This window comes from Haliotis cracherodii, unplaced genomic scaffold (assembly GCF_022045235.1).
Source record: "Haliotis cracherodii isolate W230 unplaced genomic scaffold, xgHalCrac1.p SCAF_39, whole genome shotgun sequence".
Classification (NCBI taxonomy): Eukaryota; Metazoa; Mollusca; class Gastropoda; order Lepetellida; family Haliotidae; genus Haliotis; species Haliotis cracherodii.
In genome coordinates, this window is record NW_027266296.1 from 965,402 (window position 1) to 977,743 (window position 12,342).

The window sequence follows — 12,342 nt, forward strand, 5'->3', positions numbered from 1 at the left end:
TAGATATAGGGCGGAAAGATCAGATCACACAGTCTTCAGTTTCTACTTGCATTTACTGACTTGTTTGATTTGCAAAATTGCCAATCCTCAACATATGGCATGTGTGTAAAGTGTGGTATTTTGGTAAGGCTTAAGCAGACCTAAGTCATACGAATGAAGTCTTCAACAATGGCTTTGGCATTGTTTAGGTTTTTTTGTTGTTGTATTTTTGTTATTTCGGTGTGTGTTTGTTTTTGTTTGTTTGTTTTTTTGGGGGTTTTTTTGGTTTTTTTTGGGGGGGGTCCCGATATCTTAAATTATTTGGAATGTCACAAATGACAACTCTGCCAGGTTAATGCTTTCAGCACAAAGTGCGACATTTCACGAAACGGCTGGACTATAATGTAATGAAATATTTATTTAGTGTCTGCATACATTTGGCAATTTTAGCTCCCTGTGTGCTTCTCTCTGTTGCAATAGTACCATGGGATGTCGAGTGTGAGATTCGAATATGCTGTAAAATATGGCAGAAAAACCCAAGTGACGTAGGTCGCAGAAGGTTGGTGAAACCTTGGCTCGCGTGGAGGTGCTGATAAATGAAATATCACACTCCGGCTCAGTGATGAGTCAACATTTCACCGCCGCCACACGCTAATTTGCATATCGCGTTACCGGATGTACATGTACACGTAGCTTATATTTGTAAATAAAAGCGATAAAACCCTTTCCATAATTCTAAGAAATCTGTGTTTATAAATCACTATCAAACAGTGATGATATCATCCCCGCCCGTGTTTTCAAGAACGTTAATACTTTTCAGTCAGTCCAAATCTTTTCAAATTTTGGCTATCCTGCTGAATGAGCATAATGTATCATATGAAACGAATGTGAAACAAAAGCGTGCAGACGACCTGTTTCTTAGTTTTCGTACTCTGTGTGACTGGATGCGTGTTTCTTGAAAGTCATTGACCTGTTTGTTAACCTTTTGCTTATCGTGCTCAATCTTATCAACACAAGATAGGGAACTGGTCTAATTTCCTATCGGAAATGAGGTGGTTCATTTACTGGATAGAATAATGAGTATACCAATGTTTCTGACATTCAGAGAGAGGGTTGCACTGAGACTACCAACAACAAGCAAGGAGACGTATCCAAGTCTTGACTAGCTTCTGGAGGAATCACTGCCACAGTAAGTTCCATTCTTCTGTCAGTGGTCAACAAAATCTATATTTAGTGCAAAGTGTGTCAGTAGTGAGTGAGTGAGTGAGTTGGGTTTAACGCCGCTTTTAACAGCATTCCAGTCATATCACGGCGTGTCAGCTTAATGTGGGAGGAAAGCCCGAAGTGATACAGGTCTCAGACGTTTACCACTTCGATGAAACCCACGAGCACGGGCATGGTGCTGACAAACCTAGAAACATAATCGGGGCGAACCGGAATTCGATCCCACAAGCCGAAGGGACGCAGTGTGTCAGTAGGCGAGGTGGGGTAGGCTAGTGGTTAGAGTTCGCTTGACACACCAAAGGCACGGGTTTGATTCCCCACATGGATACAATACGTGAAACCCATTTCTGATGTCGCCCTCCGTGATATTTCTGCAATGTTGCTAATATCTGTGTAAAACCATATTCACTCAATCACTCTATGTGTCAATATACTTCTTGCTTTGTTTAACGAAGATTTGTCTTCAACAAGATGGATCTATACATCGGGGTCTGGACATTGGTCTTACCATGTCGTCATCATCACCTATGTGTGTTCTGCATAGGGTTACGGGTGGCTCAGTCGAGTAAGGCGCCACATTTCGTTGTGCATAGCTGCGTCCCTTTGGCGTGCCAGGAACCAGTTAAGACCCGTATCACTTCCGAGTTTTCCAGTTGCCGAGTTCGCTGTGCAGAGTTGTGGGAAGAGGTAAAGGACCGATTATTTGATATTGGATGGTGTGTATGTGTGTGTATGTGTGTGTGTTGGTGTGTGTGTGATTTCATCATATTGATAATTAAAAAAGTGGAGTAAGATTGAACACAGTTTTAATAGGCTAGTGCTTTCAACTCGTACCACGTACGAGTCTCATCAGGCCATAATTGAATAACGGGCATGAAGTAGTAACATACAGTTACGTGACGTCATAACATTTAGGAAAACTATGACGTCACAATACCAAGGTGACAATGGACAAATAACTTACGCCTTTACATTTAACTTAGGCGCGTATTTATGAATGAAATGTTGCTCTTTTTGAAACAATGTAGGTTCATGATCAAAATTTAGCTTATATAGCGGGAAAACTAAAAAGTTGCCGTTTCCACATGCTTTTAAATGTTCACTGAGTGGAATCGCGCGGTTGTGTGGCTGCTTTATTTGTGAACGGTGAAGATTCATTCTACTTTTTAATTTAAGTTCTGTCTTTCCGATATATCTCTCTCTCTTCTCTCTCTCTCTCTCTCTCTCTCTCTCTCTCTCTCTCTCTATATATATATATATATATATATATATATATCGTCTTCAAATATGTGCAATTTAAAAAACATGACACACGTATTCATAAAAAAGGGGCGGTGGGGTAGGCGCCACTTCTCACTTCCCTACATGGTACGATTCTAGAAGCTAATTTCTGGCGCACCTCAGCGACGTTATATTGTTTGAGCATTAAAGTCAGCTAAAAACTCAACTTACTCACTGTAATGTTACGACGCCATGTCCACCGTTATTAGTTATCCTAATGTTATCAAATATAATTGTATACACGAAGCTGACAACTCAAAACCTACCTGCCAACTATCGTTACTAGAAAGTTATTTCTCATCCTTAAGACCTATGTGTTTCAGAAACTCGCCGATGCTTCATCTTTTGTTCTTGAAATAGATCATATATTTATACAAATAAGAAAACATTTCATCTCATAAAAAAGGCTTCATAAAGATGTTTGTAATTTCAGAATGTCAGGGTAATGGTATACAACAAAGTTCTCAAATACTTTTTTACATTTAAACTTAAAACATTCTGACGCGAGATAGCATGACAACATCGTGTAAATGTCACACTTAAACGTATACTGTTACAACCTATTGGTTCATTGTTCTACAACCTTGTACCGGCTTCTTCAGAATCAATAGTTGATACTGTCTCGCGTACTTAACAAGTAATGTGGCATTCAGTTTACAGAATGCCAAGTCGCAAAATACACCTTCCTTTGGTATGGCTTTCCTACTAGGCACACTGCAATATAAACTCAGCCATATTCCTAATCTGTGGGTTTAACGAACCCTAAGTTTTGTCTAAATAACCACTTAAGGTAGGCAATTCTCAGACCTTGAGCAATAACGCATCATGCGTCGTAACATTAGAGTTGTGTGCGTGTTAGCGGGTCATCCGAACGCCACATTAGCACATATACAGTGTTATCCCAATACGGGTTGCAAAAACAAATCCAATGATTGTTGAATTCGCACTAAGAGATTTTGTTTCTGTCCACAGGCAGTTTGGAGAAAATCCAATCAAGCTAATTCCTGTTTGATACTACGAGTGAATATTCCCATTACTACTCGCTATCGACTGACGACTTGAGCCTCATTACTAGCGAGCTACTGCATTAGCTCTTCCACGACTCGAAACAGCTTGGAGGGATCCCTGACGGAGCGAAAACCAATCAGAATGACTGTCGTATGATCGGCTTCTCCGTATCTATGGTAACGTGAAGGAACTTCCCAGCAAGCATCTCTCGTGATATTCTACTGGCTGTGACAAGATATATTTAAGTTCGAGTACACACCAACCGTTCAGATGGCAGTTTGGCCACATCAAGGTAAAGAACCCCCTCTGAAGCTTAACTTTAGCAAAGAGCTTGCTCTCCACAGAAAACTGAAAATGAATGCGTTAGTAGGAGACGGTTCATATAGTGGTATTGTACCATATGAAAATAAACGCAGGGGAACTTGGAAAAACTTTGTCATACTGTGCTTATCAACCTTTTTAAGTTTCGTGGCAGTGTTTCCTTCTCGGAATCTTCAAACAAGTATACACAGTTCGTACCGAATGGGAACAATATCTTTATGTGCTTTGTACGGATTCTATATCATCGGGTGTCTCACATCTAACATCTGCATCCAGCATTTCCGGGCCAAATGCCTTCTGTTGGTAGCGTTAATCTTTCACGTGTTATATTCAGTGTCCAATGTCATCCCTTCCATGTACACTCTTATCCCAGCATCATGTTTACTGGGTCTGTGTCAGCCGCTTTTCTGGAGCATCCAGGAGATCACTCTTCTCGGATACGCTTTAAACTACTCGGCCTTCTCCAACATAAACCTGGATAGCTCCCTCCGTCTTTTCCAGACCCTCATAGTGATAACTGTCCACTCTGCCCAAATCCTCGGGAACCTTCTAAGTTCCGGTCTACTTTCCCTATCCGATGTTGACTGTGCTGATATCTGGTCTAATGGATATACCAATGGAACGGAACTACAAGAAGTTGGAGCATTTGCTAAATCAGAACGATGGACATACACTTTACCCCTCATCCCTGTACTGACACGGAAACTCTCTGACCACCCTGGACCCATCAACTACTACCAGTTTCTGACAGTCCTCTACCTCTGTCTTGGGGTAGTGGCGATGGGAGGGGTCCTGATATTCTTTGAGAGCCCCGATATACTTCTCAAGAGGCGGTCTGGCACATGGAAAGAAAAGATTATAGAAGTAAAGGATACGGTGTGTGATGCCAAAGCATTTCTTGCAGGATTTGCTGCCATATTCACTGGATACATTCAAGGAGTCATCATCGCGGATATATTGAAGGTAGAATTTTGTTTTTATTGATGTTGTATATAATTGCATATGGCTCACATGATATGATGTGTTGGGTTGAATATTATATCGTATTCAACGATATATTTTTAGCAGTTTCAAAATCCAATGTACAAATACATAATTTAAAGAACATTTAGAAATGCTTACGCAGAATACACGGATCAATACGAAGGTGGAAATGACATATCAGGTTTAATTTGACATTTCACATGTCTTTTCCGTAAAAGTGTGTTCACGGTTACACTTTTTATACCCCCAAAACATTTTAATGAAACAAAAATCAACATATCCGAACCATATATATACGTATCTTAGAATAGGGCATTGTTCACTAACAGATTCATTTCACATCACAGGGATACATCATTGTTACAATTTTCATAGAAGTTACTGGCCTGAAAAGTTATTGGTACATGTTTAATTTAAAATGTATATTCTTTAATACGTGTGAAGACGTATACTACTAAGTACTTTATGATGCTAGTAACAAAATCAATTATTTTAGTTTAGGGTGACACAAGTTGAGTAGGAGTTGTACAGCAATCGTATTAGTAAACAACGAAGCACCTGCTTCAAACATTCACCACCAAGCCTACTTTCACCACAAGGTATTATTTCAAATTGATAACGTTTTTCTCGCACTCGAGCTTTGTATACGCGTCAGGTCTTACGGAACTTAGTGAGTATGTAGATTAGAGGAGTCCCTGGAGGCTTAGAGAGAAATCACAATTGATCTCCGTTCTTTTCATACCCATTTTGACTGGGGTGTTTTGTTTTCTGTTTGAAAAACCCCCGTCTGTAGCCCTTTTAAACAAGACTTGAGACTTTCTTGACCTTCAAAATACCAATTACGGATCGATTCAGCAAAACATGTGATTTAAAACAGTTTTTATCATTGATAGGGCTTTTAGGAGCAATTCAAGGCACAAAATTAACTCCTAAAGAAATGATAGCACAACGTTGTATTGGACTGTCATGATGAAGAGGGGCAATTTTAAGATGGATACTTGTTCTTTTGGCTATGCCGTATCGTTATTGAACCTTTCGTGTATTCGGATACTCGGAGAGTGATGCCAATAGTGAAGAGGAAGACGCATTTCTGAGATTGACGTACGCTAAGGAAAAATATTACATTATAAAGATTCCTTATCCTAATAGTTTTAGTTTATCAATTGATAGTATTTCATAACAAATATTTCAACATACAGTCTGTACGGACAGAGTGTTGTATTCGATATTGGTATCATCACATTATAGTGTTTTGATCACATAAACCTTCAAAAACTGTAATTAATATTTTGTCATCCATTCTGAGCTGGTCACACACAGTCTGCATTGTACCGATCCCTGAAGACATTTGTGTTGTATTACGAGTGATGATATTTCGTAAGAACGTGTTTGCAAAAGCCCAAGGATGTTCTATATATTATTAATTGCAAGACCTGCCCTTGTCTTATCTTTTAAAGTGACTTTAACCTCGCTTGAGATGTACAAGGTGACTGACTATCTTAGATGGATTTTCAGGACAGTTTAATCGGTTTTCGTTGTTCAGGTTTTGGCATCTTACTAAAAGGTCCTAAATTTTGGCAATCTTACTAAAAGGTCCAAAAATATCCATCGTATCTTCCTTTGCTACCACATCTATCAGCGCTAAAGTGAACTAAAGCCGTTTCTTCATTACTCAACAGACCAGGTGGAATGAACAAGCAATGTGGCGCATCACATCAGAGGTTGCCAATACACTACAGTGTAATTTCCCCAGAACAGACAACATGCTCATCTGAATAAGCATACACTGCTATTTCAACGTTATTCGCCCTCTTCAGAAATCTATAACTTCCTAACGTCTCTGGTGCTGTAAGCTCTTAATACCACGTGAATAGTCTTCATTTAACAAAATCAGTAAACGACCTATCGTTTCACTGGATTGCCTGGACAAGACGCGGTTGTTTACATACCGACGTATCGAATGAGTATTGCTGAGCGCTTTTGGCAACAAATAAACACTTACTTTTGAAAGCAAAGTGTGTGAGAGACGGGTGCTATCGGTAGAACGGAACATCCAGACTCTTCTCGCGAACACCTTGTTTCATCGCTTAGTTTCAGTGGTCCATTCATATGATATTCACCACTATTTTGCCTTTTACGAATTATGGATTTTGGATCGGGAGATGGACGATACTGATTGTCCTCTGGCGTTGACGTTTTATATTTAAGGTAGATCTTCTCCACCTGATTCTATAATGCCCATACAGATGCTTTCTTCTTATGTACTACTGTATATGTTCATCTCCTGCAACTTTAATTCCTCGCATGTGTTGGTCATTCGACTCATTATTTCACGTAGATGGTCTTCTGCTGAATCAGTTCTGCCTGTTCTACTTCTGACACTTTAATTTCATGTTCTTCATTCGACTACTTAATTCCCGTAGATGCTCTTCTGCTAACACTATAGGCCACACATATGTGTCCTTCATCTGAATGTATAATTCCCGTAGATGCTCTTCTACTAACACTATAGGCCACACATATGTGTCCTTCATCTGAAAGTAAAATTCCCGTAGATGCTCTTCTACTAAGTAAACACTATAGGCCACACATATGTGTCCTTCACATGAATGTATAATTCCTGCAGGTGCTTCTACTAACACTATAGGCCACATATATGTGCCCTTCATCTGAATGTATAATTCCCGTAGATGCTCTTCTACTAACACTATAGGCCACACATATGTGTCCCTCATCCGAATGTATAATTCCCGTAGATGCTCTCCTACTAACACTACAGGCAACACATATTTGTCCTTTATCTGAAAGTAAAATTCCCGTAGATGCTCTTCTACTAACACAATAGGCTACTCATATGAGTCCTTCATCTGAATGTTTAATTTCCGTAGATGCTCTTCTACTAACACTATAGGCCACACATATGTGTCCCTCATCCGAATGTATAATTCCCGTAGATGTTCTTCTACTAACACTACAGGCAACATATATGTGTCCTTCATCTGAAAGTAAAATTCCCGTAGATGCTCTTCCACTAACACAATAGGCTACTCATATGTGTCCTTCATCTGAATGTTTAATTTCCGTAGATGCTCTTCTACTAACACTATAGGCCACACATATGTGTCCTTCATCTGAAAGTAAAATTCCCGTAGATGCTCTTCTACTAATACAACAGGCTACTCATATGTGTCCTTCATCTGAATGTTTAATTTCCGTAGATGCTCTTCTACTAACATTATAAGCCACACATAAGTGTCTTTCACCTGAATGTATAATTCCTGAAGATGCTCTTTCTACTAACACTATAGGCCACATATATGTGCCCTTCATCTGAATGTATAATTCCCGTAGATGCTCTTCTACTAACACTATAGGCCACACATATGTGTCCCTCATCCGAATGTATAATTCCCGTAGATGCTCTTCTACTAACACTACAGGCAACATATATGTGTCCTTCATCTGAAAGTAAAATTCCCGTAGATGCTCTTCTACTAACACAATAGGCTACTCATATGTGTCCTTCATCTGAATGTTTAATTTCCGTAGATGCTCTTCTACTAACATTATAGGCCACACATAAGTGTCTTTCACCTGAATGTATAATTCCTGCAGATGCTCTTTCTACTAACACTATAGGCCACATATATGTGCCCTTCATCTGAATGTATAATTCCCGTAGATGCTCTTCTACTAACACTATAGGCCACACATATGTGTCCCTCATCCGAATGTATAATTCCCGTAGATGCTCTTCTACTAACACTACAGGCAACACATATGTGTCCTTCATCTGAAAGTAAAATTCCCGTAGATGCTCTCCTACTAACACAATAGGCTACTCATATGTGTCCTTCATCTGAATGTTTAATTTCCGTAGAGCGTTTTCTTTTGACTAATTAATTCCCATAATAGTTCTCCATCTGACTCATTTAATTCTCATGTGTGGTCTTCATCTGATGGGCAATCGGGTAGCCTAGTGGATAAAGTGCTCGCTCGTCAAGCTGAAGACCCGGGTTCGATTCCCGACATGGGTACAATGTGTGAAGCCCATTTCTGGTGTCCACGGCCGAGATATTGCTGGATTATTGCTAAAAACCATTGCTCACTCACTCACTCACTCACTCACTCATCTGACTAATTGATTCACATTTATCTTCTTCATCTGACTCATTACGTGCACACGTTCTTCATCTGACTTATAAGTTCTCATTTATGTTCTTCATCTGACGTATTTAATTCCCATATACAGCGTTGTCTTTATCTGACTTAAATAAATCCCACATATATTCTTCATTTGACTCATGCATTCCAATATAGCCCTTTGTGACTCGATCGTGTAATGTTGGTACAATCAGTTGTGTTACAGACAATATTTTTACACTGGGATATGCTCAAAGGTCGCTCCTTCGGTGGTGATGTAGATAAATAATTATTACTTTTGTTGTGAACTGTCGAACAATTAACGAACATGTTTAAGCATGATAATAATCCCTATCTGCAAATTGGAAATCAATTTAATCATCTCCTTTTATGTTCTCCATTATACAGCTTTCAAAAATATACATTTCAGCATGTAGTTTTCAAAGTTTAGTAGACAAACCACACTAACCAATCAAAATATTCATTACACTCCTCAGTTCCAAAATCTATAGGAACCATGGATGTCATTTACAGAATATATGTCAGCCTGGACTCGTAAGGGACCGGTTCTCCGTTAGTAACAAACAAGGCTCCTTGATACATCATTTAATTGAACGGAGAGGTCAGGGATGGGATTAGTGTGCCAAACTGTCGCAAGATGATTGCACCGTTGACTATGGTAAATATAAAACAGACAATTAGGATTAGTCCCAAAAGTACTCGGTGAAGTCTAATTTTGGCATGGTTCTCTGTCTATATGTGCGTAGGCAACCTGCACTCGAAGACTGTAATAAGACACGTAGACAAATGGTTATTGCTAGATCCATGAATGCTGACTTCTGGGCCAATTGTAATACACCAGTTACTAACTTCAACAGGAACTGAGAGTGCCGTTTCGTGTTGGATTATAAGAGAACTTCGTGTTTTTTAATTATCTTTTGTTAACAAGTTTATGTTTCGAATATGGTTTTAAGGACAATACTGAAGAATCAGATTATAATAAATAGCTTTGAATGATGTATTAAGTTAACGTGAAGCATGGATTAGAATCCTCGTTTCGATCCGATTCTGATCCTTGGTTTGTTTGCACGATATCCGTGGTTGTGGGTTCCTTTGGCTTGTCCTCCCTACTGAAACTACACCATGAGTAAACTGAAATAGTGTTCAAACCTCCTTTAAACCCAGCTCTCATTACAAAATGCGTTTTGATCTTGACGCACTGAAACAATAAGAACCATGACAAAGCTTGATACCCAACACTTGATCAGTACAGATAAGTACACGCCCACACACGGAGACACAGGCACACACGCACATACAATCTGATTCGTACACGTGCACGTAGCCACGCCATTTTTTAAGCACGCACAAGGTCTTGTCAATAGTAATGTGCCTCTCCTGGGAACTGGTTTGAATATCATGTTCCTTGTCAATCGCCATGCAGTGCCTTGTATTTCTACTTGGAAGATCTCCACAAAAACCTTTCGTTGATATCCGATAGCTTTGAGAATAATTCCATTCAGTCTATAATCCTATTTTCCAATTGACATATTGACATGTCATGTTTGGCTTAAACTCCATCGCGTGTTAAGATGATTCGCGTTTGTATGCCACGTCATCAATCACAATGGCCTAAATAATGCTATTTTCGCTTTTGAGCTATGACATCATTGCGAAATCATTCTTCCACTTGTAGAACCTTGTTATATTTTTTTTTATACATATATAGCATTTGGTGTCATTATCGTTTTCCTGTTGCGCTGATCCACGAGTTTATTTCTTTCATATTGGTCGGATCGCCTCTGTGGAGTGGCGGGGAGCGTCCGTCCGGAGAGCGAAAGGTCGTGGGTTCGATCCCCGGCCACGTCATACCGAAAGATGATAAGAAATGGTATTTGTTGTTACCCTGCCTGGCGCTCGGCTTTAAGGGCATAGAACATGGACTAGTTGGCTAGGAGTCTGTGGTGTTTTTTTTAGGGGGAACTCAATGTTAAACTGCGGCATGGTATCTCAGTCGGCTAACACCATAAAACCGGTATTTCTAATGCAATTTGATATTGTTATTGATCACGGCGACTTTTTTCATTCTGAGATCATGTCTGGAACGGTATCTGCAAAATATTTCTTTATATAATGTTAAGTGTTTTCACATGTACATAATTTTCTTTCAAACATCTTGTGTGTCCGCTGGTGATTGTTGCAATGTTTAAGATCGCTTTTGACATTCTGTACTACGCGCTGCAACACATCAGCGTTTTTATCTATTAACTTGAATTGATATTACAATCATGTAATGAAATAAATCCATAACTTTTGCCACATGGATCCCACGTGTATATTTCATTCTTGGTGGTAGGTTTCCGGATAAGTTGCGGTCCTATTCACTCACGCTATATACTTTCGAATTTCTGCAGTTTTGTTAATACGCATTGTATAGTAATTATTCTGTTACAGTTTTGTCCAAATCGCTATTTTCCTTTTGTTTCTTTTTGTATTTGTTATTTTTGTATTTTGTTTATTTATTATTATTATTATTATTATTATTATTATTATTATTATTATTATTTTGTGGGGGAGAGGGTGGGTATTATGTTTAATAATACACACTACAAAAGGACGAATTTAATTGTATTCATGAACATTCGGGAGTGGTTCAAACTGTATAATTGGTGTAAGAAAATGTTCAGATCCAAGGGCAATGGTTTTTTTTGTCTTAAAGGGTGATAACTGACTTTTGAAATATTAAAAGCGACGATTCAACTTGTCGCATCCTGTCTGGTTCCCGGCTCAATGTGCGCTGCGACAACTTGTGACATGTTAGGACGGAACCAAGCTAAAACGGTGTCCTGCTGCACTATTCAAAAACGGTCATTTACCACCTAATCTCGTAAACAAGCACATGTTTTGAAACACAATATTTGTTCAGTCTTCAACTGATAAATGAATTGGAATGGACGCAAGGAAGATAACGGGGAAAAAGCGACGAAAAGGTGCGTTGCCACGGCATTTTACTACGCCAGAGAACGAAGGGGCTTTCTATCAGTCTGGGGTACCATTACATCTATGAAATAATGCAAAGTTACTATTTTTTTCAGCCTTTGTGTCATTTTCCATGACAAGTCCTTAAGAATTGAAGTATTCAAATCTAACAATTTGAAATAATTTTCATACTACTTCAATGTAATAAATTGGGAGATATGCCTTCATTTGCAGCACACGAATACCCCGAAAGACAATTACCATGATCGATAAGTATTATACATCCGTGCCTTTACTAATAATTGAAGAAGAGATAACGCGCAGAACGAAACAACTGATTGACATGTTTCTTTAATGTCAACATGTCCTTATGCATCTGATTTCATAGGGTTTTTTTAAAAGAAATTCTGACAATAATTTCAG

At 39.0% G+C, this 12,342-nt stretch overlaps 1 protein-coding gene across 1 annotated transcript in view; it reads left to right on the plus strand.

Moving 5' to 3' along the window:
- The first annotated feature begins 1,083 nt into the window (after positions 1–1,083).
- Positions 1,084–12,342, plus strand: part of LOC139478130 (protein unc-93 homolog A-like) — a 126,480-nt gene continuing 115,221 nt past the window's right edge. Inside the window, exons 1-2 of the mRNA XM_071260455.1 lie at positions 1,084–1,168; positions 3,457–4,776. Of these exons, the coding sequence (XP_071116556.1) occupies positions 3,763–4,776 (1,014 nt within the window). The 5' untranslated portion in view covers positions 1,084–1,168; positions 3,457–3,762. The remainder of the gene's footprint in view (positions 1,169–3,456; positions 4,777–12,342) is intronic.